This window comes from Octodon degus, unplaced genomic scaffold (assembly GCF_000260255.1).
Source record: "Octodon degus isolate 3935 unplaced genomic scaffold, OctDeg1.0 scaffold00046, whole genome shotgun sequence".
Classification (NCBI taxonomy): Eukaryota; Metazoa; Chordata; class Mammalia; order Rodentia; family Octodontidae; genus Octodon; species Octodon degus.
The window spans coordinates 13,266,221-13,280,250 of NW_004524622.1; the positions used below are offsets into that span (position 1 = coordinate 13,266,221).

The 14,030-nt window shown below is 43.7% G+C and overlaps 1 protein-coding gene across 1 annotated transcript in view; it reads right to left on the reverse strand.

Annotated features, from left to right (window-relative positions):
* Lipm (lipase family member M) overlaps positions 1-9,918 on the reverse strand; it is a 27,434-nt gene extending 17,516 nt beyond the window's left edge. Inside the window, exons 1-2 of the mRNA XM_004632078.1 lie at positions 9,713-9,918; positions 4,089-4,206 (exon numbers count right to left, since the gene is read on the reverse strand). Of these exons, the coding sequence (XP_004632135.1) occupies positions 4,089-4,206; positions 9,713-9,859 (265 nt within the window). The 5' untranslated portion in view covers positions 9,860-9,918. The remainder of the gene's footprint in view (positions 1-4,088; positions 4,207-9,712) is intronic.
* Positions 9,919-14,030: the final 4,112 nt, after the last annotated feature.

Sequence of the window (14,030 nt, forward strand, 5' to 3'; positions counted from 1 at the left end):
TCCACAACTAGTCCCACCCAACTACTTCCACTATACAGCTATTTAGACCCTGTTCACTTCCTCAATAAATGAGACTTGATCAGAAAGCCTGTCTTGTCTCTGTCTCTCGTGTCTCTTGCCCTGTCTTTTTCATCCCCGTTCCTCCTCCAGGTCATTACCCCACGTCTTGACTCGCGGGCCGAGTCAGGTAGATAAATAGATAGATGATAGATAGATGATAGATAGATAGATAGATAGACAGACAGACAGATCAATACGTCTGATCACATATGCACAAAACCATGTAAAGTGGTATAATCAATAAAGGTCCTTTATATTAAGAGGACCCACATACCAGATTGAAAGAAATTCCTTTCAGTAAAATAAAATTACAGCACAGTAAGTCCCCAACATACGAACACTGCACTGTGAGCCTTCACAGACAGAGCGCACATTCCATCGCAAGCACTCCTAGACGTGGGCGAATCGCGCCCAGGCTCCCACGTCAGGATGCCTGGAAGCAACAGCAGCATGGTGAGGAGGGGACCGCTAGGAAGTGCAAAGCAATGGCCATGGAAACCATAGTGAAAATAATGGAGAGACTGGACCGAGGTGCAGAGTTGGGAGGCGCCGCTCCTCCAGCTGCCCCTCCTCCCTCCTCCCAACAGTGACCCTTCTCCTCAGTTCACTCCTTGCAGTCCCCCATATACTGTTTTCTTTTTACTGTACTGTACCACCATTTTAAGGTGACCAGAAAAGTAAAAGTAGTTTATGTACAGTATTTTGTGTGGTTTTTTAATGCTTTACTCTGTATATTTGTGTCAAAGGTATATATATATAACCTTTTGTTGGTGTTACCAACAGTTCCAACTTACAAACACTCTCCTGGAATGGAACTTCTTCACGATCTGAGGACTAACTGTAATCACTCATAATATTCCCTTGAATACTCCACCACTGAAGTTAAGCTAGAGCTGCAGGAACAATATCAACCATGAGAGGGGAATATTCCACACTGACTGCTTTGAAAGCCTGACTCCTTTTATCATTAACTACTTGACAGTGATACTTAATAATGAGTGAACAGTACATTAACAGGATAGAAAAAAGCAGCTTGATTAATGAATAGGGCCTCCAGGAAACCCTTGCTCTTAGTAACTGCTGGGAAGAGCCATGCCTTACCGCCTCCCACTCAAGATTTGAAGTTTAGTGCAATGTTTTCTCTCCGTTTCCCCTCTATTCATTTGTTTATACAAAATTCATTCATTCTACAAATACAGCATTCAATAGCCCTATAATGTGCTCAGCACTTTTTTAGTCACTGTATATAACTCAAAACAAAGTAGCAGAGGTCCCTAGTCCTATTAAGTTTCCACTCTGGAAGGGGACAAATAGACAATAAGCTAACAGGCTTGACACCTATCATGTCAGGTTCTGCTAAGTGCTAAGGATACCAAAGCGGGATCAGGGTCACCAACGGACAGCAAGGCAGTGCTGTTTTGAGTAGAGTGGCCAGGGAAAGGGCCTGCATGAGCTGCGTCGGAGTCTGAGGAGAGTGCGCTGCAGGGAGAACTGCGAGTTCAAAGCTGCTGAGCCAGGAATATGCAGGGCAGTAGGAAGCATAGCTGTGCAGCTGGCATTTTAAAAAAGGTCGAATTAAAAAGCCGCGTAAGTACAAACTGAAATAATATCAAATCCTGAAGCTTCTTTACACCAAACGGCAATAGAATTTAGCCAGTACTTTTTGTTCCTTGTTAAGAACAAGAGGGGCTGAGGAAATAGCTTAGCAGTCTAAGAGCCAACTTGGCAAGCTCAAGGACCCAAGTTTGATCCCTGGTACTGCATGGCATGCCAGCCCTGGAGCCCCACGCGGTGCTAGCCACCAAAACCAGGTGTGGTGACACAGGCCTGTAACACCATAGCTCGGGAGGCTGAGAAAGGAAGATTACTATTAGTCTGAACTGCATAGTGAGACCTTGTATCAAATAAATTTAAAAAAACAATATGAGTCACATAACAAGCAGAGCTGGATTTTTTTTCTTTCTGTTTTTAGGATCCCAGAATTAATACAAAGCAGAAAGATTGAGGAATCATTGTTGGTCAGCAATCACTCAGATTAATGTAATAGGATGGTATAGAATCTATCTATCTATCTATCTATCTATCTATCTATCTATCTATCTATCTATCTATCTATCATTTACTTGGTGGAACTGGGGATTGAACTCAGGCCCTTGTGCTTGCCAGGAAAGTGCTTATTCCACTGAGCCATTTCCCCAGCCCTCAAAGCTGGATGTTGAGGGCAACATTTTGGCAAGCACTAGCACAGCCTTTCTGGGCCATTTACATAACTGTTACGCGTGGCAGTTTCTTTGAGTTATTGTGAAAATCAAAATGAGACTAATGAAAATAAAGCACTTAGCATTGTACTTAGCATACAGAAAGAACACAATCCGTACACATGAGAATGTAGTTGCTGCTATAGACAGGAGCTACAGTATTAAAAAGATTAGAGGCAAATAGAAATGGGATGTGGGCATACTTTAATTAGTAATGAAGATGAATATAATTTTGCTTTATCATTATTATTATTATTATTATTATTATTATTATTTTGTATTTACTGCAGGGTGGGTCTATAAGGTCTCACTACACAGATCAGACTCGTAGTGATTCTCCTATTTTCAGCTTCCTAAGTGCTGGGATTACAGGTATGCATCACCATGCCCAGTCTCAATAGCCATCTCAGCGCTCCCCAGGGACGGGGCCAACATGGCAGGCTAGGGATCAAACCTCCAATCCCTGAGTCTGCCTAAGCAGGCACTTTAATCTGCTGAGCTATCTGGCCATCCTTGTTGTTGTTGTGAAGATGAATTTTAAAGAAGCCAGTATTCACTGAGAATCTTACTGATAGGTTCCAGCCCAAGTACAAACTACTAAATTGTCATGGCCCTGATTCAACATGTGGGTTTGAATCCCCAAAACCACAACTTATCTTCCCAATGACCACTTCCTCCTTCTTCCCCACCCCAGTCCTGGATACCTTTCCTGTGCACACAGTGGAGACCTCAGTCAGCAACTCATGTGACACTGAACTTGCCCCTCACACTCTGCCCCTACCAGAAGTCCATGCAGTCTCAGCTTTCCATCATCTCAGGTCAGAGGATCCCCTGTGTCCCTGCCTTTGATCCTCTCTGTGTCATCAGAGTTAATAAGGGCTCTCTCACCCCTTTCTTATATTTCTGCTTCTCTGCTGTGCTGCCAATGAAAAGACCTAACACATATTAAGAAGGAAATTACAAAAATCATACAAACATGTATCAACAATTAAAAGTGGCACATAGAGCCTGGTTCCACAAGAGTCAGTGAGAAGTGAGGAACCTTCTTAAATATTTAAAGTACTGAGGATGGGGAATGCAGTGTGCTGCGATGAGGCCCAGAGGCTAAGCTGGCATTTGCGTTCTCCATGAGGAGATGCGGTGGGTGTATTTAAGGCATCATTCGTGAATATTCTAGAAGACTTGTACGTATGTATATGATAAGAAGTACAGTTCTGATGAAAAAGTTAAGTGGTAGAAGGGGTCAGGAGGTGGATTTTTCATGAAGTTATTATTTTTTTTGTAGTATTGTGGGTTGAACCCAGAAGCTCACAATGTCATATACATAGTCTAACACTGAATTACCTAGCCTTCTCCAACCAGGCGGTGGTTTTTTTTTTTTTTTTTTTTTTTTTTTTTTTTTAACGTATTTGGTGGTTGTTGCAGTGTTTCACTATGGAGCTCTGTTTCAGGACTCTGGCCGGCTCAGCTCACCCTGTGGGTGGGGCTGGTGCAGCATGTGGTGCTGGGGATGGAACTGTAGTCTCTGCACGTGCCTGAGCTTGCAGGGGCATGAGTCCACTGAGCTATCTTGCTAGCCCTTAGAATTTGTGTTTTGAAAAGCAAACTGAGGTGGAATAGGGTAGTGGTGATGGGGACCCTACCACATGGATAACTACATTCTTTGACCTAAGTAAGAAATCTCAGTCGGACTAAGAATCTAGGCTCTTTTCTACACATCGAAATAACATGCAAGACTGCTGTGTTGGGATGACCTTGGATAAATCATACCTTTCTTCTTCGGTTGTGCTAGGCCTCGAGGAATTCTGTTAACAGAAAGGATATACCCATCTTCAGTGGTAACTTCATACTCTTCACAGGGATAACCTTTATGCTGGATGATTTCACTCTATGGAAAAAGCACAATTTCTTTTGAGCTCTATATGATTGTATTCTTAGTAGTCCAAAAGTAAGAGTAGATGCTGTAAGAAATAGATTAGAAAGCCTTTGCTATTCCCCAACTAATTATATTATCTTAAAAAAAAAACAGTGCAGCTATTCTCCCCAGTCCTCACATTTTTTGTAATGGTTCTGGCAACTGAACCTCGGGTCTTGAACATGCTAGGTGAGCACTGGGCCACTGAGCTGTAGCCCAGCCTCTGACTTGTAGTTTTAATATGGAGACAAGGCTGGGACAGTGGTTCTGAAGTGTGGGTGAAAAGCACCAGCCCCATTTGCACACTCTGGAAAGGCACACTAGTGCATTCCGAACAGAGGTACTGATTAGGGCCTGAGGACTGGGCCCAGCAATGTGTTCCACAAGCCCCATGAAGATGTCGGATGGACTGTGACACTGGCTAAGTGCTGGACTGGAGCACTGACTGTGAAACCTGGGTGTGAGTTGGGCTCATGCGGGATGCCCACATGCAGAGGTTCTTGATGCTCTTGAGGTCAGAGATGAGGTGGTCCTAATGCAGCCAGCAGGATTCCCATTCAAGGACAGCTTCCTGGAGTCCTGGGCCTTGTCTTCCGTAAGACACTGTCAGCTCCAAAGTAGACTCAAGGACAGTGATTCTTCACATTTTTTAGGCTAAAACTCCCTCAGTGAATTTAAGGAGAACCGCAAAAAAGGATCTGTGTGTAGGTACATGAAACATATTTTCATATAATTTCATTCCTTGTTGGCTCTATAAGAGCCTCTGCTTAAATACCCCTGTATACAGAGTTGACACCTGTAGAAACCCTTTGAAAAACAGGAAGCTGCAAGCTCCTCAAAGCATCATCACTGTTCTTTTGTGTGTGTGTGTGTGTGTGTGTGTGTGTGTGTATTTAGTTAGTACAGGATCTACAGGGTCTCACTACAGAGATCAAACTTGTAGTAATCCTCCTGTTGTCAGCCTCCAAAGCACTGGGATTACAGGCACTGGGCTTTTTGGCATGCACCATCACACCCAATCTATCATCACTGTCTTCATCTGGAGAAGAAGGGAACTATTCCCATCACAGGATTCTGGGAAAAGGAAGAGAGCAGAAACCCAGGCTCTAAGCACCTGGTGTAGCATACAGTCATTAAGAAGAAAGCTCTCAAGTCTCACGACTACCACTATAATTAAAACCCAATCAGTCAACTCTCATGGAATTTAGCATTCGTTTTTGCATATGTGTGATCTGCGCTTGTGTCCGCTGTATACTCAGCTGTAAATAAATTCCAGTGGACACCAGAATTACTTGCAGGGCTCTGTAAAGCACCAACTGCTGAACTCCAATCTCAAATGTTCTGACATAGTCAGTAGCTCTGGTAGACACGAAGGCTATCTCTAACAAGTTGCCAAGCAAGCTGATTTGTTGACCCAGGGGCTATCCGCCAGGACTCACTGCTGTGGGCTCCTTGGAGGTGATCTGGTGACAAGATAGACATACCAAACTGGAGCACAGAGGGCCCCTCACCAATGTCACTGAGACGTTCTGTGGAATGGGCCCAGCGAGGGCTGGAGGGTGTGAATGAGGGAGGAGTGCAGGAACTCTGAGCAGGAGCACTAAGTAGGCGAGGCTTACAGAGGGAGGGGACGTCGAGCTGAGCCTCAAGGACAGAAGAGTTACCCAGGGCCCGGGCAGGAGGTGCTTAGGAGCCTGGGCATCCCAGAAAGAAAGATCTAGGGCTTCAGTGGACACTGTCTCAGGATGGTCAACAGACAGGATCGGAGGAGAGTTTATGCAGGGCAATAGCAATATATAAATGCATACGCAAAGAATATAGACCCACTATGTTCTAAAGGGTATGATATTGCTTATGAAGCTGCAAGTTTTTATAATCATGCATTGTAAAACTATGAATATTTAACTCTTAAATTCTGTTTCAGGCACTAAGGAGGTGTTTTTTTTTTTTTTTTTTTGAGCTGGGAATCCAATCTATGTGCCTGATTGCATTAGCCCAAGAGGTGCTTTAAACAACTGAGTTATCTGACAAAGCCCCCTTAAATTTTGTTTCAAATTGACACGTTGTAGTTGTATTTAATATTTACTTTCAAACTGGGTGTGGCAGCACACACCTATAATCCCAGCACTCTGAGACTAGCCTGCTCTACACAGTAAGAGCCTGACTCACTCCTTACCACCCCAGAAAGCCAAAAAGTTTAGCTTTCAATTCCACCATCCACCTTTGAAAAATCTAACTTAAGGGGGCTGGGGAGATAGCTCAGTTAAATAAGTGTTTGCCTGACAAACACAAGGTCCTGAGTTCAATTCCTGGTACCACCAAAAAAACAAATCTAACTTAAGGAAAAAGTCAGAAATATGTATTTAAACACATATTATTTGTAATTGTAAAATATTGTATAACCACATTTATTAAATAAATAGTTGCAGACACTCTACCCAGAACCCCTTCAGGGAAGCACTTGTACCATCTAATAGGGGTGGCATCAGCAGAGCACTGGGGAGCCCCGGGTGTGTGGAACCGCGGTCTCCAAGGCCAGGTGCAGTGACTATCTTGTTAGAATATAGCAGTATATAATGGTTACCTGAGCCGAACTCTGTGAACTCTGCAGCACTCTTTTACTGTTGTTGGCTTTTGTTTCATAAAAGAAGAAAATTTATTTGGGGTTGCGGGAAAGGAAAGGAAAGAGAGACGGGGAAAGGAGACATGGAGGACAGCGTGAAGGGCTCTTTTACTGCATGGCTCCCACGGGCTTTGCCGAGGCTGGTCTCAGAACTGGTCACGGCTAGCCTGGTTTCTTTACCCACCCCTGCTTCTTTTCTGGTTCTCTCTTGTGGGTGCTCTCTCTCTGCTCCCTCCTCCCTCTTTCCACTTTTTCTCTCCCAGTCCTTGACAGACAGGCAGGCAGACAGACAGACAGACAGACAGACAGACAGACAGGATGAGACCTTGCTCTATGGCTCAATCTAGTCGTAAGCCTCAGCCACCCCAGTCACCGGGACAATAGGCATGCACCACCTCACCTATCTGTGTCTCTGTAGCTTCTCCTTAATAAATAAAGCAGAAATATTCATAGATTTAAAAGAACAAGAGAGTACATATGAGAAAATTATTAGTGATTCGTTCTAAGTATTGGGTGTCTTATGGTCCTCTGAGTCTTTCTCAGATTTTCTTTTTTTTTTTTTTTTATTTAATGTATTTGATTGTTACAGGGTCTCACTATGCAGCTCGGACTCATAGAGATCCTCCTGTTTTCAGCCTCCCCAGCACTGGGATTACAGGCATGCACCACCACAGCAGGTCTCTGTGGCCGGCTCAGTGCACCTGGGGGCGGGGCCAGAGTAGCACGCAGTACCAGGGATCGAACCCCAGTCCGTGTGTTTGTCTAAACAGGCACTTAGCCTGCTGTGCAATCTCACTGGCCCCCACAGACTTTTCTATAATGGACACACATTACTATTGCAATAATAATAAACTCAGTGTAAGAGTCACCTAACCCTACTCTACCTTCCACCCCAGCACATGGCAAGCCCTGAGCTGCCCCAGCTGTCTCACAGGCTGATCCCTCGAGCACCGCTGTCTCCCCGAATGGAGTTTGTCCCTCAGCGTTCAGGATGAGACGGGGTCTTCAAAGTCCTTTCCCAAGCTTCCCAGATCAGTTCCTCCTGTGCATGCTCTCTTTCATCTTATTACTACCACAATTAGTATCTGAGTATTGGTCTTTCCTGTTGGGTTGTGAGCTCCATTAAGTCCAGGATTTTGATATTGTCATGTCTTTCTGTGGCTTCAGGGCACTGTATCAGGGATCTACTATGTGCTCAATAAACACCTGTGAAAATATACATGAATGAAAATAGCTGCATACTATGGCATAGACTATGTAATCTACATGTATCGGTACAGAACCAAACATTTTCCGACTCTCACTCATAAGCATATGAATTTTCTAGTTCCCTTGCCTGCTCAGTGGCGGAGCCCAATTGAGTGGTTTGTTGTTGTTTTAGTTCATTGAGATAGAGTCTCCCTAAATCTCCCACGTAAGCCTTGAACTTGTGATCCTCCTGCATCAGCATCCAGCCAAGCAGCTGGAATTACAGGCACTGGCCATTCTATCCAGCTTTCAATACCCTTTAGTCTTGAGAAACCTGTCCCGAAACCTCAAAGTGTGTAGGTGTCTAGTTTCTTCATGGGTGGGGCTGGGGCTGTTGTCTGTACAGTTAAAGAGACTCCTTCCACTCGAGAATCTGGGGACTGTGGCCAGGACATTCTCAGGGCCAGAAAGACGATTCAAGGCTCTGTACCAATGTGGTAACTCTTCTGAATTCGCCATCAGTTAGTAATTTGAATGGACAGAGGAAACCTGATATTTGCAAAACTTCAGAATATTTCTATGGCTGGCTATACAAGAAGGCTTCTATAAAAATGCCTTACGCTTGAAGAAATTTGACTGGGTACATAGCTCAGTGCTAGAACACTTTGCCTGCTACACAATAGGTCCTGGCTTCTCTCCATTGTACCATAAACAGACAAACAAAACTTGCACGAATCTAGGATATTTTTCCTCCTCCTGGGAGGCCTTAGACAGGTCCGAGGAGCACGGCCTTCACACACAGCTGTCTTTCTCGTCACACCTGTCCTTCTCACCTGGGAGGGTTTGGTGTGCAGTAATTATAATTATTGGCTTTGCACTTAGGCAAGCTTGAATTTAAATTGTAGCTCCACCGTGTACCAGTGTGAGGCCTTGTTGAACTTGCTTAACTTCTTTAATCCAAGGTATTTGGTTTGAAAAATGTAGACAGTCATATCTTCTGCACAGGGCAGACAAGATGAAGTGAAATAGTATCTGTGCAGATTTTATCATAATATCTGCTAGGAGATAAGTGTTTCTCTCCATGGCCTTTATCAGAAGCCAATTTAAAATTGGAAACAAAATGCTACCACCCATCAAGAAAACCTGGGAAAAACCGAAAGAGATGTGCCACCACCCATATGTTTTACTCACAGGAGGTCTTCAGTGCTCCGTGTCCTCACATTGGGCAGGTTAGAACAGCCCCAGATAACACTAATAGTAGGTACCCGGACAGTGAGCAGGCAGGGTTGGCACTTTCACAATATAGGAGAAAGTAGGGAAGACTGAAATACAGACAACATGGAAAGATCTTACACTGGCCCCAAATCTGCCCATCATTTCTTTACTCCTAGGACGAACCTAAGAGTTCAAGGAACAATTACAGTTTGTCTAAAACTCAAATGATTAATTTAGTCACCCAAATGTACTTAATTTGTTTGAAGAGCCCCAAGGTCTACTGACCCCAGCTCAGCATTCTTTCAGTTCCATGTGCAGCTTCATTACTGTACTCTTCTAGCATGAATCACCACCACAGATCAATGCAATGCACAGTGCGGACACAACAGAGATGCGGGCGTTAACATGCAAAGCACTACATATCCCCATACTGTTCTGAGAACTCCAACTTACAATATTCATGAATGCTTCAGGGTCCACAGCTTTAGTCGGCAAATGTCCTGAATTCACATTTCTTTGAAGCAAATACGCCACGAGGATCAGAAGCCATATCTCAACTCTGTGGGAGACAATCCAGGCCATTGACAAGATTTCTGACATGGTCCAACATCTGCATTTGTTTCCCCCTGACACTATAATAACTACATCTAAAGCCAAAAGAAGAATCTGTAGGTTTAAAACTGGGTTCTATACTTTCTGGCTTCAACTTCTTCCCTCAGGTCTAAAGCCTGTTGAGCAAGCTCAATAGACAGGAATGGAAGAACCGAGCAAGCTCTAAACATTGCCTAAGATGTCTCAGTGCCATCTGACTCCGCCTGCTTCTCCGTCACAGTAACAAAATTATAATCACCAACCCCTCAATTCTCAGTGTGTAAAACTTTCTTTGATGCAACCCGGAGATTGACACATAGGAGACAGCCCCTGAACCCCTGCTCTCCATCACCAGTTATGAGGGCCACGGGCAGCATCTCCCCCATCTCTTCCTAGTTTTCATATTTCTGTAATAAGTAGAAAAAATATAAAGTCTGCAGAAACAGGGTGAGTTTTTGTAGCCACATTCTGTAGTTCAGTGATCAGGGCAGTTGGGTTAAAGAATAAAGGTAGTCAAAATTGCTTTTATTGGAAATTCCCCAAATTTTAAGGATATTTTCTATTTCCCAGATGGTTTTGTGATGGTTTTGATTGTTTAATCCATTTGATCTAGTTCAATTAAATGGATATATAAACATTTTTATTTTGCTTTGTAAGCACTAACTTCTAGAAGATTGACATCTCGTAATTAAATCATCTGAGATATCTAAAATAATGAGTTTCGGCCTATTTAGTTTCATAAAATAAATGTCCCAGTTCAGTTGCGTGTGAGTTAATATGAGCAATTACTTGGCCTATTAATAAGTAAGCAGCCTGGGCAGGAAGATTCATTTGTCATTTTGAGTAAAAGAAAAATGTATGGGAAGTTAATAAAAAATATACTAGTTGAAGAATTTTTTACTTTTACAACATCTGGGTGTAGCTGAACTGTGGCATCCATGCCGCGCTGTACTCCAGGGGAGTGTGTGAATGCAGGCGTAGAAGCTGGAACCAGAAAGGCAAGTGCGGGAGAGGTGTCTGCCCGGATGACTCAGCCCTGTGCACGCTGGGCTGGCCGGGTAGGCATGGAGGAGAGGCCGCCCTGGGACCCTTATCTAGACCAGCCTGGGGCTGGACCTGCCTACCCCTGTTGACTGTGTGCTCAAGAGAGGTGATTGGGCCTAATTAAAAAGCAGAGGGAATGCCTGTCTAGCTTCAGCACCACAGAGCTTAGTGACGTTGTGCAACAGCGAAGTCTGGGAAGAGCTGTGCCTTGCACTGTTAACGTTTTAGGCTTTCAAAATGCTATAGAAGAAGAGATCTCCTTGGGCTTTTATTTTTAGAAATGCACAGATGCCTTAAATGAATTGCTCGATATTGCTGGGCTAGATTTTGGCCAAGTGAGAAGTAAACTTCAGATGTTTAAATTCACTGTTTAATATTATGACCACATGAAATATCATTTCAGTGTGTCTACTACTTAAGGATGAAATGTCATATAGTACAAAAAATCAAGCATATTGCTCTCTGTATATTGTTTCTTAAAGAAGTGTGTGTGTGTGTGTGTGTGTGTGTGTGTGTCTGTGTGTGTGTGTCCTGGAGACTGAATTTAGGACCTTTGCACTGAGCTGCACCACAAATCTTTTTTTTTTTTTTTTTTAATTTTGAGATAGAGTCTTGCACTTTGCCCAGGCTGGGCTTAAGCTTGAGGTCCTCCTGCCTCAGCCTCCCAGTGAGCGGGCTTGCAGGTAGTACCACCACAGCCAGCTTCTTCTGGATTTAGTCTTAGAATAATCCCCAATGATATCATAAATTTGGCAGATACAGTGCACCCATAGTTGCTCAAATATCATCAGTTTCTATGTTGGTTGGATACACTTGTGAGTGCTACGGAGACTTATTAATGGATGAGTTGGTGGCATGAGACAGAGTAGCTCAGAAAAAAAATCTTGATTTCAAAATGAAACTGCAAATTCCCATGCAAATTCCTCTCATTTCTGCTTGAAGATTAGAGGGCTCTCACAACGGAGCTCCTTTGCCCCCAGCATGGAAATTAATTTTACTGAAATAATTTTTTCAGATTTAAAATGACAAACTTCACCAGGTGTGGTGGCTCAAGTCTGAAATCCCAGCAACAGCGAGGCTGAGGCAAGGGGATTGCCAAGAGTTTGAGATCCTGGGTTGCACAGCAAGTTCAAGGGCAGCTGAACTACATAGAAAGACCCTGTCTCAAATAATAATAATAATAATAATAATAATAAAACCACAAACTCAAGGCATGCTACAGAACTAATCCGAGGGTCAAAGTTAACGCTCTTGTAATTGCTGTTGATCAAATAACCAGCGAGTCAAACTCATACCCCACCTCTTCTGCTAACAGGAGCTATCTTGGAGAAGCCTCTGAGGTCCCGAGGCCATGGGTGTGGTTGGTCAGACAGGCCTGCCCGTGCACGGCTCTCCTGAATGTAATGCGTATTGAGCTCCATTAGCTAACACGCGATAGCTTCTCAGATACTGCACTCCAGTGCTAAAACCCGGTCTGTCAAAAGGAGCAGATAATCTTATCTCTGGCTCCCAGCTTTGGCCTGGGAGTTGTGCCCTACGGTTTCCAGTCTTCTTTCTCAAAATCTAGCAACAAAATCTTAAACATCATCCCGTGTAAGCAGTAATTAAGAAGATAGGCTGTGGAGTTAGATGAAAATCTCCATGACTTGTTATGTAGGCGGCTTTGGAATTTTTTCCTCTTTCTGAAACTCCACATCCTTGTGGAATGGGAATAGCGATGATCTCTCCCCCTTGCATAGGGCGGCTGTGAAACTTAAAGGAAACAATCCATCGTGAGAGAGCTGGGCTGGAGGCAGCAGCAAGGGCTGAGCTACTCGTAAACCCTTGACAAGGCAGTAGTCCACTCTACCACGGAGTTTAGCGAGGGACACACCGGAGCACGGAGGGGGATGGCAGCGCCCACCTAGCCAGCCACATCCGCCAAGGCAAGGGGATCAATGTGGTGACAAAGGTCGCAACCCAATCCTGTGCAAGTGAAAGGGAATGAGGCGTAGGAGGGGGAAGGGAAGAAGCAGAGAGGTAGAGGGCAGAAAAGTAGCTGCGATGTGTCGCGCGCATGTGTCGATGATCTACAATGAATGTCATTGTCGTGTACTGCGCATGTCTACTAATTAACTACCAAGAAAAGAAATACAGTGCCCGGTGCAGAACCGGCTCATCACAGCCCAGCAAGCTGGCGTCGCTCCGTTGTGAAAGTCACGCTGCTGGGCAGCTGCTGCCGCGCCAGGCACTCCAGCTGCCGGCCCCAAAGCGGGCATGAGGAAGCAGGGCAGCTCCCGTCACTCCTGCAGCGAGGGAGTGTCTGGCGTGGAAGCCGGCCGCGCACACTCCAGACATTAATTCAAGCGTGGATTCTGGGCTCTGGCCTTTATAGGGCCGGTGAGCTTTAGGCCGCTCAATATCACAGAGCCTTAGACAGGCTTCCATAAGATGCTATGAAAATCAATGCAAACGCTATACTCCGTGCAACCTATGAGCTATCGAAAGAATTGTAATCTCTTTCTCCCCTCCTTTTTCTTTTTAAATGAATATATGGCATGCTCACAAATTTGGAGCCAAATTTTCACAGTTTTTTTTTTTTTTTTCTGAACTAGGATTAATAAAACTAGTTTTTTTGTTTTTTTTTTGAGACAGAGTCTCGCTATGTAGTTGACGCTGGACTTGAACTCGCAGTGATTCTCCTGCCTTAGCCTTGGAGTATTGTAATTACATAAAATCACATTTTGAAGCTAAAAATCATAGACTTAAGAAGCAATTTGCTTCAGGCTTTTCATTTTAATTTCTCTATTACAATTTTTAGGATGATTGTATAACTTAGTAGAGAATTATAGAGTGGATATTTGTGGTGAATTTTCAGACATGATTTGCATAGATTAACATGTTCCCCCTCCTTTTCTTGCTGGCATTAATTCCCACAGCTTGTTGTGGATCCTTCAAGGCATTTTTTGTGTTCACAGATGCACATAATTGCATAACATGGGCAAACATACAACTCCAGTTATAGAAATAGATGATGAAATAGGTGTATACTTACACATTTATATACAGTTCTAACACTTTTTTACATTACCTACAGATTTGATTTACATCTGACCCTGAAGTTTCATTTACAAGAAAAAAAAATAATAAATAAAGT